Raw genomic sequence first — 16,698 nt, forward strand, 5'->3', positions numbered from 1 at the left:
ACAGGGTTTGGTCCTTGGACCTGTACTCTTCAATATCTTCATCAGTGACTTGGATGTGGGTGTGAAGTGTGCTCTGTCCAAGTTTGTGGACGATACTAAATTGTGGGCCAAAGTGAATGCTCCAGAGGGTAGGGAACAATTGCAGGCAGACCTGGACAGGTTAGAAGAGTGGACAGTACACAATAGGATGCAGTACAAGGATGAGTGCAGAGTGCTGCACCTAGGGCGCAAAAATATCCAGCACACCTACTGGCTGGGAAGTGACCCTCTCAGCAGCACAAAAGCGGAAAGGGATCTCAGAGTCATAGTGGACTCCAAGATGAACATGAGTCGTCAATGTGACAAAATCATCAACAAAGCTAACTGCACTTTATCATGCATCAACAGATGCATGACAAATAGATCCAAGAAGGTGATACTTCCCCTCTATGCAGCATTGGTCAGACTGCAGTTGGAGTACTGCATCCAGTTTTGGGCAAGAAGGATGTTGATAGACTCAAGAGGTTCCCGAGCAAGTGCAGGCCAAGTAGGGGCTTACGGGACAATCCCTATGAGGAGAGACTGAGGGACCTGGACCTCTTCAGCCTCTGCAAGAAAAGGCAGAGAGGTCATTTCATGGCCACCTACAAATTCATTAGGGGGATTCAGCAGGGAATGGGAGCTGCTCCTTTCACCAGGGCACCTCTTGGGGTAACCAGGAACAGTGGTCACAAACTGACAGAGCAGATTTAGGCTAGATATCAGGAAAATCTTCTTCATGGTAAGGGTGGCCAAAATTTGGAATGGGCTTCCGAGGGTGGTGGTGCTCTCCCCTACTTTGGAGGTCTTCAAGAGAAGGCTGGATAGGCATCTGGATACGCATCTGGCTGGGGTCATCTGACCTCAGCACTCTTTGCTGGCTAGGCATGAGGTTGGACTCAATGATCTGTTGAGGTCCCTTCTGACCCTAGCATCTATGAATCTATAACTTGGATTTTAATAAGAGATTTCCACAGACCCTGCAGCAGTCCATCATTTCAACACATTGGCGACGTGTAGGGGTGTACGCAGGAGCACGTGCACACCCTGAGATTTGCAGTGCACCTGAGGAAGTGCTGGTGGTGGGTGGTTGTGTGGGGAAGGGAGGTGGGCCAAGGAATCATTAAACCATTGACCGACAAGGTAGAGAGGATCTGCCATGTATGACCTCCACAAACAAGGTGGCAAATGGGTTCATGTATGAGACTGATACTTTATTACCAAAAGTTCATACCTCAGTTTGCTGAGTTGGCAGTGCTACTGACTGACTCATAATGAGGGAGAATTACGGGCTCAATCAAGTTGTTCCCTCGGATTTATCAGAGCTTTGAGAGCCTTAAAGCCACATTATGCCAAAAGGTGCTGGTACATACTCCTGATTTTTTCAGCCTCTTTTGTCTTACAGACAGATGCCTCTGACAAAGCACTCAGTGCAGTACTACTCCAAAAACGAGGGGAGGAAGAACGGCCAGTAACATTCGCAAGTCAAAGACTCAGTTTCACGGAAAGCAGGTATACAACGATAGAAAAAGAATGCCTGGCCATAAGGTGGGCTATAGATTATTTTGGATATTATTTATTGGGAAGAGAATTTACGGTGGTCGGAGATCACATGCCTTTGCAGTAGCTGACACAATCTCATTGATAATGCCTGTATTATTCATTGGGCGTGAGCTTTACAGCCCTTCAGGTTCACGGTCATACACTGACCAGGCAAGGATAATGCTGTAGCTGATATTCTCTCCAGGTGCATCATAAAGGAAGGCATGTCTAACGAAGCACTAGAATATCACCAGAAGGTTCATCAAGCAATATTAAGCAAGAGGACACTCTCTTGCAGATGCCAAGAGGTGACTTAAGGAGGGGTTATGTAATGATGGGGGTCTGAGAGACCCCATGGACACTAACCAGAACCTCAAATGTGCTGAACAAGCCCATAATAAAATGCAAAACTCCCCCCAGAGCAGGAAGCGGCAGGGTAGTGATGATGCATGGTGCCACTGCTGCAGTTTAAGAGCTAGCTGTCAATCAAACTGGGCAGTGCCAGGCTGATAATGTCAGCCCCGGTGCTGCTGTGGGAGATTTAAAAGACACCCAGAGTGAAAGGAAGGAGAGCCTGCCTCTGCACTGGTGATGGCAGAGGCAGCAGCAGGCACAGGACACTGAGGCAGAGAGGTGTCGGAGCCCCAGGGCTCAATATATATCAAACAGTCCATGCTTTGTACTCCTGAGGCTAGGGAGTAAAGCCTTATTTGCCGGCAGACTAAGACAGGTATTATCCCGGCTAGAGGCACCCCTCCAAGGAAATAGGTTCCTCTTCATTTCTTTCTTTTTTTTTTCCTGAGGGAAGGCCGCCTAGGATCAGCGGAGTCCTAAGGTCAGGGCTTGATCCCAAGATTAACTCCTTGTCTGCAAGGAGTCAAGAGAACAATCTGGACAAGGCTAGGAAGTGCCTTCAGAATTGCCTCAGGTCAAAACCTGGATCAGGCCAGAGCACCGCAGCAGTCCATCTCAACACCAACGGCTGGCAAATGGCTGGGGGTGTAGGGGAGGTGGACCCCCTTCATCAAACACTCTCAGATCCGTGAGTAACCCCAAGTGGGACCCCTGTATTAAACAACACTAAACCCCTCCTATTCAATGGTTTATCATCAAAAGTTGTGGAAGGCAAGTTGAGGGGAGGCCTAACTTGGCAGGGAATTGAGAAAATCCCATCCTGAGATAATTGGGAGTGTTACAACCAGTGTCCAGGGACAGATTTAGGCAGGGTGCAGTGGTGCACCCTGCCCTGTAATTCCTACTCCACTCAAATCTGAAAACCAACTCTGGGAGGGGCAGCAACATTTTTACTAGAGCAGTCCTGAGGGATTCAATTGAGTTCAGGTTGATTTAGGATAATCTCTCTCTACTCCACAGATGTTTAACAACCCTCTGTCCTTTCTAATTATTTTGATGTTCCACTATTCCAACTATCCTTTATTTTGCTGTGTTACTGTCTGTTAGTCATTCCTGTTAATGTCTCTTCTATTCCACAGCCCTGCAGGCTGATTTTTATCTCTAGCTAAGAAACTTAAGTGTGGTAATATTAACTTAAGTGTAGAAATGAGTGACAGTGTAGTATTGGAGGCACTGTCAAGATCTGAATAAGAGATGTATATTTAACTATAATGACTACAGGACTAATGATGCAATGTCTTTTGACTATTTTGACTTTTATGCCTAACTTGTTGTGGTGTTTTTTGTTTTTTTTTTTTTACTTTTTTTGTATAGTCTAGCAAATCAGTGCACATTCTAATAATTACATTTCTTTTTGCTTTTAATTTTAAACTGAATAATATAGAGCTAACTCCCTAGCACATTAGTAAGCATCTAGTTTCTCTTTAACTGGAGAAAAAATGTTTTGTGTTATGTGATGTGCCGCACCATCTTCACTCCCCGTTTCAAAATCCTGGATCCACCCATACCAGTGTCCAGCGTTGTACTAATGGTGCATAGCTAAGAAAGGCGGAAGGCCTGTTTTTGTTCCTGATATCCTGAAACATGGTTTGTAGGTGAGTAACTTGAATATATATATGCAGTCATCATCATTATGCGGAAACATTCCCCCTAGCATTGGAAGAGACCTACTACAGGAAGTAGAGCAATTTTGATTATCGTGTTATGGGACAAATTTAAGTGCTTGAATCTCTTGGAAGATCAGTATATAAAATCTGATTTTATTTATTTACTTATTTATTTATTTATTTTGAGCCACTGAATAGCTATAATTCCACTTGAAGACAAGACAATGGGAACTTCAGGGGCTCAGCAGTTCTGGGAATCAGGTTCAAAGGGAATAAATAACAATGTAATGCTCATCTCCTTTTTTTTTTTTTCTTTTTAAAGTTCCTTGAGATCTACGGGAATATTAATGCTATGTAAGAGCCAGGTATTGTTATAATTTTGCTGTTTCTTACCTGTGAGAGAGGATGGGGCTTTTACTTATGTATTTATTTAATTTGTGAGCAGGGCACGGAACTGGGGCTCAGAAGATCTGTCTGGCTCTGCTACCTCTCATGTGAAGTCATTTAACCTTTCTTTGATTCAGTTCTTCATTAAAATGGATTTAATAATATTACTCTACCTCTTTTGTTAGTTTTGTCCCCCTTTTTTCTTTGGGGAACAGACATATAGCTTCCCTTCATGTCCGGACATACAGCTCATAAATACAATTAAACCTTTACCTTAGCGTGACTGTAACATAAATAGCAGATTTGATGTCTGATATTTTGGTGCCTCCTGTGCTGTCTTGATTCCAAGGGGGGTATAACTATTTGCATACATACAGTACTGCAATATAGAGCTACAGGGATAGAAGGGACCTCGTGGGGGGAGTTGCCTAATCCAAGCCCCTGCCCACATGCCACACTGTCTGTGACATCAAGCATGTTAATCCAGGGTGTTCTTGAAAACCTCCAGTGAAGGAGATTCCACAGCTACGCTGGGCAGCTTGTTCCATTGTCCTACAGCTCTTACACTTGAGCTTTTTCCTTTTGATTTAATGACAATTTGATTTAATCGAAATGTAATATGTTGCAGTTTGAACTCATTGCCCATTGTCCTGCCCTCTATGCCAATGGAGAACAATGTTTCCCATTTTCTTTGTCAGCCTTTCAGATACTTGAAAACTGCTACCATGTTCCACTCTTAATCTTTTTTTTTTTTTTCTTCTCCATCTACTTCCTTCATTGTTTCCTTTTTAAGGTCCCTTCACCCTCTCTTCCCCACTGTGACTTCCAGAATATAGGACTCTGTCTGAGCAGGGATTCTAGTCTATCCTGTGGGACAGCCAAGCTATGAGGATATAAATGAGGGAGATTTTGGAAGATTACAGCGAAGATTTATGAGACACTGATATGCAGAGAGAAATCCTTCACGGTAACAACAGCACAAAACTGCAAAGCCCATCTCAAAACTCGTCCAAAAAAGAAGAATTTAGTAGAAGGCAAGAATTATTGGGGGAGATTTCTCTCTCTTTCAACCAAGAGCATGGCTGAGAACAGACTAAGCCAGGTGTTGGAAGGCAGGGCATTCTTGGGGTTGTAAGCGTGTCTAAAACTTTCCCAACGAGGCAGTTGGTCCAATAACAGATAACACTCACAAGAATCCTTGCTTCTCGCGGACCTCCCTGGACCATCAGGGCCACACCAGCCCTACCAGACCTGGAGTGGCTGGTCTGAATCCCCACGTTGTGGAAGCCGGAGCCCAGCAGCGCTTTTGCCCTGGCTGCGATGATGATGATGAGGACAATGTGTCAGCACAAAGTGATGCAGCCTCCTCCTGCCTTTGCCAGGCAAATGTCAGGACCCCTCGTATTTTATTCTCGTGTGGGCTGACTTCACTGTCCCGCTGCACAAAGAGAACACTGTTATTGGGGCTCTCATCTCCTCCTCTGGCGTGGGAGCCCGTGTGCGTGCGGAGTCCGGCGCCCGCACCTCGCTGCAGGCCGGGCCAGCCCAGCCCCTCGAGGGGCGGCTCCGGCCCTGCCCAGGCCCCCCCGCGGGGCGGCTGCGGCTGCGGCGGAGTGAGGCTGCGCTGATCCGCACCGCCCGATGGCTGAGCCGCGCGCCGGGCTCGAGCTCGAGCTCGCTCTCGCCACCGCCGCCGCCACCGCCGCCCGCGGCAGAGCGGGGCCCGCAGCGCCATGGTGTCCTGGATCATCTCCCGGCTCGTGGTGTGAGTACCCGCGCCCCGCCGGGGAGCTTATTGCATGGGGTCGCCCCGCAAAATTCACAACCGGGGAGAAGAGAGCTATCGATGGATGTCCTGCCCGGTGCAGGCGGGTGCCGCGTTTGCAGGGCTCGGGGCTTGCGGGGGGAGAGGATCCCGCCGGGGGCAGCGGGGCTTTGTGCGGCCGGGCCGGGCCGGGCGCTCACGAGAGGGCGCTGCCCGCAGCCCGGCTCCTCCTCGGCATCTCTGCCATCGGGAGGTGACACGATCCTCCCCACCCCCGGCCCCTGAATACTACATTGGGAAAGCGACACCCCGCTTGCCCTGGTGCCAGTCTGGAGGGGATATGGAGGAAGGCACTGGGGATGCTCCCCGGGCAGACAACACCCCCCAGAGGCAGTGAATCTCTCTCCTCTGGCAAGAAGAGGCATGTGGGGGGCATCAGGAGGCAAGAGCTAGGGGTGTCGGGCTTGCGGTACGGGCAGAAGGGCAGACCGGGCGCAGCTCCCTCCACTGGCAGTCTGGCCCGGCTGGGTTAGCACGGCGCCAGGATCAGCACCCTTGTTTATAAAGGGCACCAATCCTGGGAAGCAGACCCAGACGCACGCAGGCAGGGCTCGCCAGTCATCGCAGGTGGGGTGCTGAAGGCCTTGTCGCTTTCTTTGTCTGGAAGAAATGTGCTGCGGTGATGCCCGTTCAGCACCGTTTAGAAGGGATGCATTTGAGGTCTCCACCAGCCAGTGGGATTGGGATGTGCGGGACCCTGGGGTGGGTTTTGGCCATCTCCATAATCGCAAGGAGCCTGGGAGTGGTCATGTCCGGTCAGATGTGGAGCTTCTGTGGGTTTCTAGAGAAGCATTTAAATGCCCAGGTGATGCAATCTGGCAACAGCTAGTGGCTGTTGGACCGGCACTTTATTCAGGGGGAGCGTGTTAAATACTGAAATGGTTTCATACGACTTTGCAGGTATTTATTGATGACAATATATCCTGTCTGCTTCCTGTCATGTTGTCCAAGGCTGCTCTTCTTCCACTATTCCAAATCCCACCACTAGAAAGCAGTTTGTGATCATGTCACCAAGAGTTCTTAGAAACAAAGGGACGTGAATGAAAGGCAGCAGTTTAACTTATGCCTCGTACCATGCAACGCATGTGGTGTTGGGCAAATAGCGGGTTAGGGTGGGGCAAAGGACATCTGGGTTTCTGCAGTAAGGTAATTAAATGAACAAGTGGACCATCATGCTTTCTTCCAGCTTCTGCAGCTGGGTGGGTGAGTATCAAATCTCTGAGTTTGGGGAGTTGTGCCAGTCATTTATTTTATTAGAACCCCGATAATTAATAAATGATCAGTTGGCAGGGAGATTTCTCAAAGAAATAGTACACAATGCATTCGGCTGCCCTCTTTCTTTGTGCAGCTTCTTACACATGCCCATGCCTTGAGTCTGGTCTCATCATCTAGTTAAGACTGTCCAGGTTATTCATTGCTATAGGTAGTTATGTCCTAAATATAGGTATTAATCAAGAAGCCTCATGAAGGCCCTTATTTTTGGGTGGGGTCTCTGAAGAAAGGGTAACCTGATTGTGGCGTTATGTTCTTAGAGCTCCCACTGACTTGAAAGGTTTTGGATCAGGTCCACAATGTGACTCGGCGTATGTGGGTTAGGCTTTCTTTTGACTGTGGATCTCTTTTACTAGAGATCAGCTGTCAGCTTCAGCATCCCTATGTCCATATCTCCTCTTCTAAACAATGGCTTGTTTCAACTTGAATGGTAGGCATGCGTTCACCACCTTCTTTCCTTTTGTTATTGCCAGGAACTCATTTTGCCAGACTCTGTACAAATGCAGAACAAAAAGACAGTCCCTGCCCAAAGGGTTTATTCTTTTAAGGCCTGATCCTGCTCACCCTGGAGCAAAGGGGAGTTTTGCTGCTCTGCAGCGAGAGCAGGACAAGGCCTTAACAATGTTGTGTTTTCATTACCAGTAGGTTGCAATCTTCACCATCAGAAGATGGCAGATCCTGGTACATCCTGGAGAGGCATTTGCTGCTTCGCAGAACATTTATGCATCAGATGGAGTAATTACAGCACATTTATGCTTAGATTTTGGCAGAAAGAATATCAAACACCATTTCCCTATGCCTCAGTTTTCCCAACTGCAAAGTGAAATGAACCACTGGAAATTCTGTTCCACTGCCTTGCATTGCAGTGTTCCTGGTTGCTGCATTATTACTTTAAGTGGTAGTGGCTTGTAGGTTTGATGCAGAAGTACCTGGGTTCTCCAACTGCTTTCACCGTGAAGTCCCCTTTGGCTGCGATTCATGGCACTGTGACAGTGGGAAGTTCTGGATGGTTACAAGTTGGTTTTACCTTAACATGGACAGGAGATGCTGTCTGCAAGCATTTTTGAAGATGCAAAGTGATGCATACATCGAAATATTATATTGAAATCCTATTAGTCCCAGGAGTATGGAAATAATCTCTATGGGCATATCTACATGTTCATTAATGTGCCGTAATTATGGCGCATTAAGTTTTTAGCACCTATAATAACTTAATTTGCTGTAATTGCTGCTACTGTGCATTTGCACAGATAAACACTTTTTGTGATGCTTAATACACATTGGACTAAATCTACTGCACATTAGAGCATGAGCATGCTTTTTGCGTGACACGCTAATGTGTAGTACAATTAGTCCAATATGCATGAAGTGTCTTGTGTAGATGTGCGCTGTGTGGCCTTTTGTGTGAGATGTTTTTCCTGTGTTTGGGATCAAACAAATGAAAAATGCCACCAACTTTGAAAGTTAGTGACACAGCATTGGACTTTTAACACATGGGGAAGATATCCATAAGACGTGTCAGACTAGAGCAGACCATGGAGCTAAATGATATTGCAAAGAGCAACTTGGACACAGAAATTGCCACAATGTCTTAAAGGTGGCTTGTAAGCGATGATAAAATCTTGCGTACGTGGTCTCCTTGGCTTCTTCAAAAAAGGCCTGAACAAGTGTTTTACTTTTATTTTATTTTTTTAAAATAACCTTGAAGTACCAGGAATATCATGTCTGGCCTTTTCTGGTTTGGCCGGAGAATGAGTTGGAGGTTTCAGAGGGAACCATGGATTTCTCATCCCCCTCTCCCCCCCACCACGTTGAAGGCATGAGAGTAATGAAATGTGTTTACTCTGAGATAAATAGGTGCTAACAAAAACTGAGAGTGTGATTAGAATTCCCCTGTCCTGGTTTGCTCTGCTCTCATTCTTTTGTCTATTATGAAATCCTTTAATTGGTTTTAAAGTTGCCCGGTCTTCCAGGGCAGGAAAGGCCAGATCCTCAGCCAGTGGAAATCAGTAAATAGCTTCTGATTTCATCTGGAAAATACCATTTACACCTACTAGGTCTGTAACCTTGACCTTCCAATGTAAAAAACAACATTAAAGTCTTTTGAAGCTTCTGTTTGAATCTAGATAAGACGGAGAGAGTGCTGGGCAGACATGGAGGGGACTGAGACACCCATCATTGGTGGGATTCACTTTCCCCTTGTCACTTAGCTTTGAAGCTCTCTCCAAGGATCCTCTGTACCTAGGTCTCCAGGTGGTGACAGTGGCTAGGAGCACCTTTTTCCAACCCCATCTAAGTGAGAAGTCTGCAACCCTTTCTTTCAGACTCTAATCTGGCCACCGTCATCCATGCCTTTGTCACCTTAAGGCCAAACTATTGCAATGTGTTCTACATAAGGCTTCCCTTGAAGACTGTCTGCACCAACTGCAGCTTCCAGACAATGACAGGCCACTTTCTGATGGGGATGAGTTGCCAGGACCACAGAGCTCCAGTGCTCCAGGGTCTGCATTAGGTCCCAATAATTTTGGGGGTGCAATTCAAGGTGCTTATTTGGATCTATAAGGCCCTAAACAATCTGGGCCCTATGTACCTAAGTGGCTGCCTTCTCTTTTATGTCCCATCATGATCCCCAAGGTCAGCAGAGAGCAGCTTTCTACTAGTAGTGTTCGTGTGCCAAATTGTGCTTGACATACAGCGAATACCAGGGGAGTTGGTTCTCTGCGATTGCTCCTCAGCCCTGGAACTCCCTCCTCATTGATGCCCACCAGAGCTTGAGCCTAGATGTTTTCTAGAGGTGCTGTAAGACCTTCCTATTTGGGTAGGCACCTAGCAAACAAGGCCATGCTGGGATGTTGTTTAATGGGGATTGTTTTCTACTTTATTATAATACTCTATTTGCTTTTGTAACTTGTTTTCTTCTCTTGATTTGTTCTCTTACTTTAGGTTGTTTTGTTCTCTTACTGTAAGCCGCCCAAGTAAGAGGCACCTGCCCAACTTATTTTCTTTACAGTTTACTTGTAAGGGGTGGGGAGGGAGGTATTTCCACCACTGTGAAAAGAAAAACAACTTCCCCCTCCTAGCCCTTATCACATCTGAGCAGACACAGCAAAAGGGTGGATAGGTGGCACTTTGTGAAGAGCCTTGACACAAGATCAAGACCTTAGGCTTAAGGCATAATGTGCGAGCATTATCCTGTTCCCACCTTTAATGCTTTGTTGGCTCATTGCTTTTTTGACTCATTAGACTGTTTTTCTGTTTGCTGGCAGCCTGACGGGGATCATGGCGTTTACAGGTCATAGCATCAGTGAACTGGAAGGCAGGGCAAGTATCACCTGCTTAGCTGAGGCTGCCACCTAGGCTGTGCCATGCTAAAAGATGGACTCCATACAACACCAGCTAGAGCTGTGTGATAGACTTGCACAGGACCTCAAACATCATCTATGTAACAAGTGGGCCATCCTGGGGCTGGTCCAGACATTGGCCCACCCACTTGTCTAGGGCAGTCCACCCACCTGCCTGGCCTTTGTGGTTTAAAGTTGTTCCCAGGTGGGAGGCCGCCCACTTAATTAGTGTGATGCCAAGGGTGAATACACCACTCCGAACTTCTTATACCATGTCCCACGTCTCGCAGTTAGCATCCATATCCACAAACGCCTCTGGACCCTTAGCTGGGCTGCACTCTGCCTCACCCAGCCTAGATTTGGCCTTAGGCATCCTTAACCTGCCTGGGCCCTCTGTGTCCCCATACTTGGGCTTCTGTCTTCCCATGCCCCCACACTGGGGCTTCTGCCCTGCCCTCTGGAGCCTCAACACCCAGCTCCCTCACTGGGCGTCTGGGCCGAATGCCCCTTCGGCCTCAGGCCACGTTCTGCTAGCCTGGACCCTGCCTCAGGTCCCACTCAATGGGCCTTGGCCCTGTGCTTTTCTGTCGGTGTGTGCTCCCTTAACCTTTCCCTTCTACAGGGTCACCCGCAAGGCAGTAGGGGCTGAGGCTTTCTGTCATCCCATATTCACCCTTCACTGGGGAGGGACAGGTGTGGCATGTCCTAGAAGCTGCCCTGCCACTAGCAGCCCCACCACACCATCCTCCCCAGCAGGGTGTAGTTTTAGGTCATGCCCCAGGACCAGGGACCTCTTCCATCCCCATAGTTCCTACCCTGAACCTCCAAGCTGTTCTGGGCACAGCAGCCAGCTGGGCAGTATTGCTCCTTTGGCCTCCTGCAGCAACTGCCTGCTCTGCTCTGGGGTCTAGCCTTATACCTGGGCTCCCAGCCTCTCCACCAATTAGGCAGCCTCCTGCCCAACATGTGACCGCCTGATTGGGCCTGCTCCCACCTGCAGGCTGCTTACTGCCTGCTCAGACCCCTTAAAGTGGCAGGCACAACCTGTGCTCTGCCACAGCATAATTCCAAAATCATTTAGGGGAATGGGTTGAATACCAGCTCCGAGGTGAAATCTCAGTGTTTGCTGTGCTAAACCCTACTAATAAATGGACCACCTAGGATAAAGTTAGTGTGAGCCACATGGAAATAGCCCAGCAGACTTTGAAAAGTCCTTTTCACAAACTAAAAAGCAAGAGATTGTCATGACTGTCTCCTCACTCACATACTTGCCATGTGCAATTACAGGCTGCAGTATCTGCCGCTGTGCTTAGGCAGCAGATAACCTGTTACTGACAGTCATTGACAGATGATTCAGCACAGGTGGGACATTTACTTTGTCCTTTATGTGATAATATACCAGACCAGGCTAGCACACGCTTGCTGGGCTAATGCTGCCTTGTGGTTTGTCAGTAGTGACCCAGATTTCCCTGCACAAACATGAAAGTTCTGTAAACATCATTAGTCCCAACTGGGATGATTTTCATGCATATACATCAGTGTGTTGAAGATGCTCTTAATCCCTGCTTGGGCAATACTCTGGGGGTCTGAGAGCATAACTAAGGAGATAGCTCCAGCCTGGGCAGTTGTCGTAATAATGGGATCCTGTATGGTGGGCACCTTCCATTTAATGATGTTAAAGCACTTCCAGGCATTAACTGAGCCATTTTTCAAAAGTCTTCTTATCTCCACTTAACACTCAGGGACCCTGCAGCATAGAGATTGTGACTAGCATGAGGTTACATGGAAAGCCTTTGGCAGGGCATGCTTTGTCTCTACTCTCATTGCACCAAGTATTTAAAGGTGATATGAAAAAGGGGGAAATTATCAGGTTTGTACGGTTTTTTTTTTTAAACTTATTTGTGATAGCTTTAAAAAGACCTGAAGTAGGTTTTTTCCCACAAAAAAGCATAGCTAAATAGATTTATCCAAAATAAGCAAAGGTTTAAACATTCTGGATAAACATGACTTCCCTCCCTTAGTGGCCCAGATTGCAGTCTAATTGTTGATGTCACAAACCAACATGTTCCACTTATCTGACCTGGGCTAGTTTCATGCTTGCCTTGCAAGGGAGTAAATGACTGTATACAGTCATTATGCAGGGCAATAGAGAACTGGGTTCACAAAATATCTTCTTTGAGATGTCACAGACAGCTTAAATCATACCCAATTAATAAACAGGTGAAAGGAATTCAGGCAATATTCAAGTGGGCCCCAAACCAGAAAAACATTTAAGCATATCCATATCCCATCATCAACACTGGTGGGGACGTCCTGCGTATGTAAGGTTAATCACATGTTAAGTTACAGGTTTTGTTTGCTAGCAGTGCAGCTTAGTATCCATATGTTGTCTTTCATCTTGTATTTCAATTGTAAACTCTTTGGGACAGGGATTGTCATTTTTTTTTTTTTTGTATTTATACGGCACCTAGCATGATGGAGTCATGGTCCATGCTAGAGTCCTAGATTCCTACGAGTCCAATCCTAGGATGGATTACTTTAATAATACGTAAATAAATCAGATTAATGAGTTACTAGATTGATCCCATACTGCCTGATGGCTTCTTTGTAGCATTATTATTACTACTACTGCTGCTATTTGTTACGACCCAATTGACTGTCAAGAATGAAATGGGGGGGCAGAGGGCCATGTCCGGCTCTTCCCCCTCCCCCTCCCCCTTTGCACTTTAGGTCTGGCCCGTTCTCCCCTTCCCCTGCTGCTTCTGATCTAGGCCTGTTCCCCCACTCCCCTTGGTTTGGGTCCGGTGCCACTCTCCCACACTCTGGGTCCACTCGGCCCACGTCCACCTGCCTCCCCTTCCCGCTCCCGTCTCTCCCAGCTATTGGCAGGATCCGGCAGCAGTGGGGCACCGGCACCGTGCCCCTATTCCCCCTCCTGCTCCTCTCCCTCCCTCCTTGCCCCTCCCTGCCAGCTTTTGTTGGGTCCCGGTGGTGGTGCGCTCCCCACCATCATGGCAGGCAGGGAAAGAGTCCTACGTCTGGCCCCGCCCTCACGTCTCTCCTGGTCGGGAGTGAATGGGCCTGCTTCCCCCACCCTTGCCCCCACTGCTTCAGAGCCGAGCCCGTTTTCCCCCGCCCCTTTGGGACTGTTGGGGCACGGTGGCAGCAGGGCACCGCCACCATGCCCCCCTTCCCCCTCCATCCTTCCCCCTCCCTGCTGGCTTTTGTCAGGGCCTGGTGGCTCTGTGTCCCCTGTGTCCAGCCCCGCCCCCGCTTCTTGTCTGGTCGGGGGAGGGGGGAATGGGCCTGCTCTCCTCCCCCCCGCTCTGTCCCCTGTGTCCTCACCATCATTACAGGGGTGCGCAGATGAGAACAGGATGGGATTCAACACTGACAAGTGCAAGGTGCTGTACCTGGGGAGGAAGAACCAGCAGCATACCTACAGGCTGGGGAACTCCCTTCTCGTCAGTGCAGAGGCAGAAAAGGGTCTTGGAGTCATTATTGATTCCAAAACGAACATGGGCCACCAATGTGGGGATGCGGTCAGGAAGGCTAACCGCACCTTGTCATGCATCCATAGATGCATCACGAGCAGGTCCAAGGAGGTGATCCTCCCCCTCCTATGCGACACTAGTCAAGCTGCAGTTGGAGTACTGCGTCCAGTTCTGGGTGCCGCACTTCAGGAGGGATGTGGACAGCATTGAGAGGGTCCAGAGGAGGACCACCCACATGATCAGGGGTCAGCAGGGCAGGCCCTACGAGGAGAGGCTAAGGGACCTGAACCTGTTCAGCCTCCACAAGAGAAGGCTGAGAGGGGATCTGGTGGCCATCTACAAACTGGCCAAGGGGGACCAGCAGGCTATGGGAGAGTCCCTGTTCCCCTGAGCACTACCGGGAGTAACAAGGAATAATGGCCATAAATTGACTGAGAGTAGATTCAGGCTAGATATCAGGAGGCACCACTTCACAGTCAGGGTGGCTAGGATCTGGAACCAACTTCCAAGGGAAGTGGTGCTCGCTTCTGCCCTGGGGGTCTTCAAAAGGAGGCTGGATAATCACCTAGCCAGGGTCGTTTGACTCCAGTATTCTTTTGTGCCATGGCAGGGGGTCGGACTTGATGATCTGCTCAGGTCCCTTCCGACCCTACCAACTATGAAGCTATCATGGCAGTGCTCCGCCACACCATCTCCTGTCCAAACGCTCTTGGAGCACTCTGATTGGGTGTTTCAGTCAGCCAATCAGAGTGCGAATAGTGTTATGGACAGAGAGAGACAGACAGAGGATTTTATAATATTAGAATTGGTTCAGCACTCACAGATGTTAGACATTGTGCCTGCAGATAATAAGGCAAGGCTGCTGTGCTGAAATTATTATAAATTAGACTGAAAACTTTATACTAAGAAAATGGGCATAGGACCTCAACTAAGCAATGGAGTGAAGCATGTGTATCATGGTTCTAAGATTGCTGTGTGCATGGTGTGGTTGTTTGAAGTAAGGTTGTGAATGTGATGGGAAGGGTGGAGGTATTTCTGATGTATGGAGCAACAGGTGTTACCCTGGGGGGGGTCAGGCCAACTCTGAGGATCTCAATATTGCGCTGTTAGACAGGAGGGTGTGACACAATTGCACACATACAAAACACTCACAAATCAATTAGGTGCGTATATACACACACACACACACACACACACACACACACACACACTACCAGCTCAGGCACATACACATCCAAACGAGCCTAGGCACATACATACTTATTACCAATTCAAGTACATACACAATACACCCCAAAAGTTAGACACAGATCACTAATTTGTATATCATGCACACAATGCCATATATATATGGGTGTGTGTGTGTGTGCGTGCGCGCACACACACACACACACACACACACACTAGCAACTCAGATACACACACGTTCAAAATAACCAGTCTAGGTTTATGCACACCTATCGCCAGTTTAAGCCCATACACGTTACACACACCACATTTAGACAGAATCAGTTACCAGTTACCAACACCTGCACATTCAATACACATATGTGGATTAATAATTCGTATACCACACAGACACACACAATGATATCTATATATGTGGGTATATATATATGTGTATTCACTAATTCACACACATACCACCCACCTACACATACACACAAGTGAGTTCCTAAGTTGGGTGTTGTGATGTGTATGTATGCATGTGCTTGGTATACTTGGGATACCTGGGGAAAGGTTAAGGTAAGAAAGTAGAAGTGTAGGGAGTTAAAGTTACTGGAAATGAAAGTTACTGGGATTAGAACCGGTAGACTAGAAGGGCCTGGATTGAAGAACTGAGGCTCAGGGGTAACTTTAGGTTAATTGATCTTAACTGATTAAAAGACGATGCCCAAAGCCTGCAGAACAGGGAAGCATGCTGGCACAGAGGCTGGGTCTGGAGCCAGAGCTATGGGGAAGCTGAAAAAGTATATGGGGAGAGGGAAAAATGGGACTAAGGAAAAGTGTGGGTGTTAAAGAGGGGCTCTGGATGTGGGGAGCCAGAGGATGACTTTGGGGCAGCTAGAGAAGTAGGTAGGTGCTGGAAGCTGGAGCAAGCCGCAGGAGCTGGGAAGCTCCGGGGGGTGGGGGGAAGCCTGAAAACAGAGAGATGGACAGTAGAAAATCACAGAAAAAGCAGCAGGAGAGACTGAAAGGCAGCAGGGGCAGAGAAAGGCAGCAGAAAGTCACAGGGAAAAGGCAGTAGGAATTGAGAGGAGATCAGGAAACTAATGGAGAGGGGTCGGGGCTGGAATTGAGAGAGAGAGAATGAGGCTGGAATTTAAGATAAGGAAGGGACTGGGATTCAGTAAAACGTGACCCAACTCGGGGTTGCAAATGACAGTGGTTTTATTGAGCAGGGGAGTTGGTAACACAATGCCAAATTGGTTCCCTTCCACCCACACACACACAATGGCAGCAGGGATTAAAGAGACTTGGTGCAGGGGCTGAAGTCCACTGAAGTCCAGGAAGAGAGAGAGAGGGAGAGTCCAAATTGTAGGAGGAGGTGTGCAGGTAATATCTACCTATCCAGGCTGGAAGGGGTCCTTGTCCAGAGCGGGGTCGCCGGCAGGGCTTCTGGGTGGATAGGCAGTTTGGCATGGTGCTGGTCCAGATGGAAATGGTGTTCCCACTGGGTCTGCCTTCACTGCCCCTTTTTATAGAGGCAGACCTCGTGTGACCCTAGTGACAGGAGGCATGCCCAGGCAAGGGTCAGCCCCTGGTGTACTGAGCGTGTGTGCTCCATGCAGGGATGT

The 16,698-nt window shown here is 48.1% G+C and overlaps 1 protein-coding gene across 1 annotated transcript in view; it reads left to right on the forward strand.

Moving 5' to 3' along the window:
* Positions 1-5,566: 5,566 nt before the first annotated feature.
* Positions 5,567-16,698, forward strand: part of REEP1 (receptor accessory protein 1) — a 100,357-nt gene continuing 89,225 nt past the window's right edge. The window contains exon 1 of the mRNA XM_019478408.2: positions 5,567-5,733. Coding sequence (XP_019333953.1) covers positions 5,702-5,733 — 32 coding nt within the window. The 5' untranslated portion in view covers positions 5,567-5,701. The remainder of the gene's footprint in view (positions 5,734-16,698) is intronic.

Source organism: Alligator mississippiensis, chromosome 2, assembly GCF_030867095.1.
Source record: "Alligator mississippiensis isolate rAllMis1 chromosome 2, rAllMis1, whole genome shotgun sequence".
In the NCBI taxonomy this organism is placed as follows: Eukaryota; Metazoa; Chordata; order Crocodylia; family Alligatoridae; genus Alligator; species Alligator mississippiensis.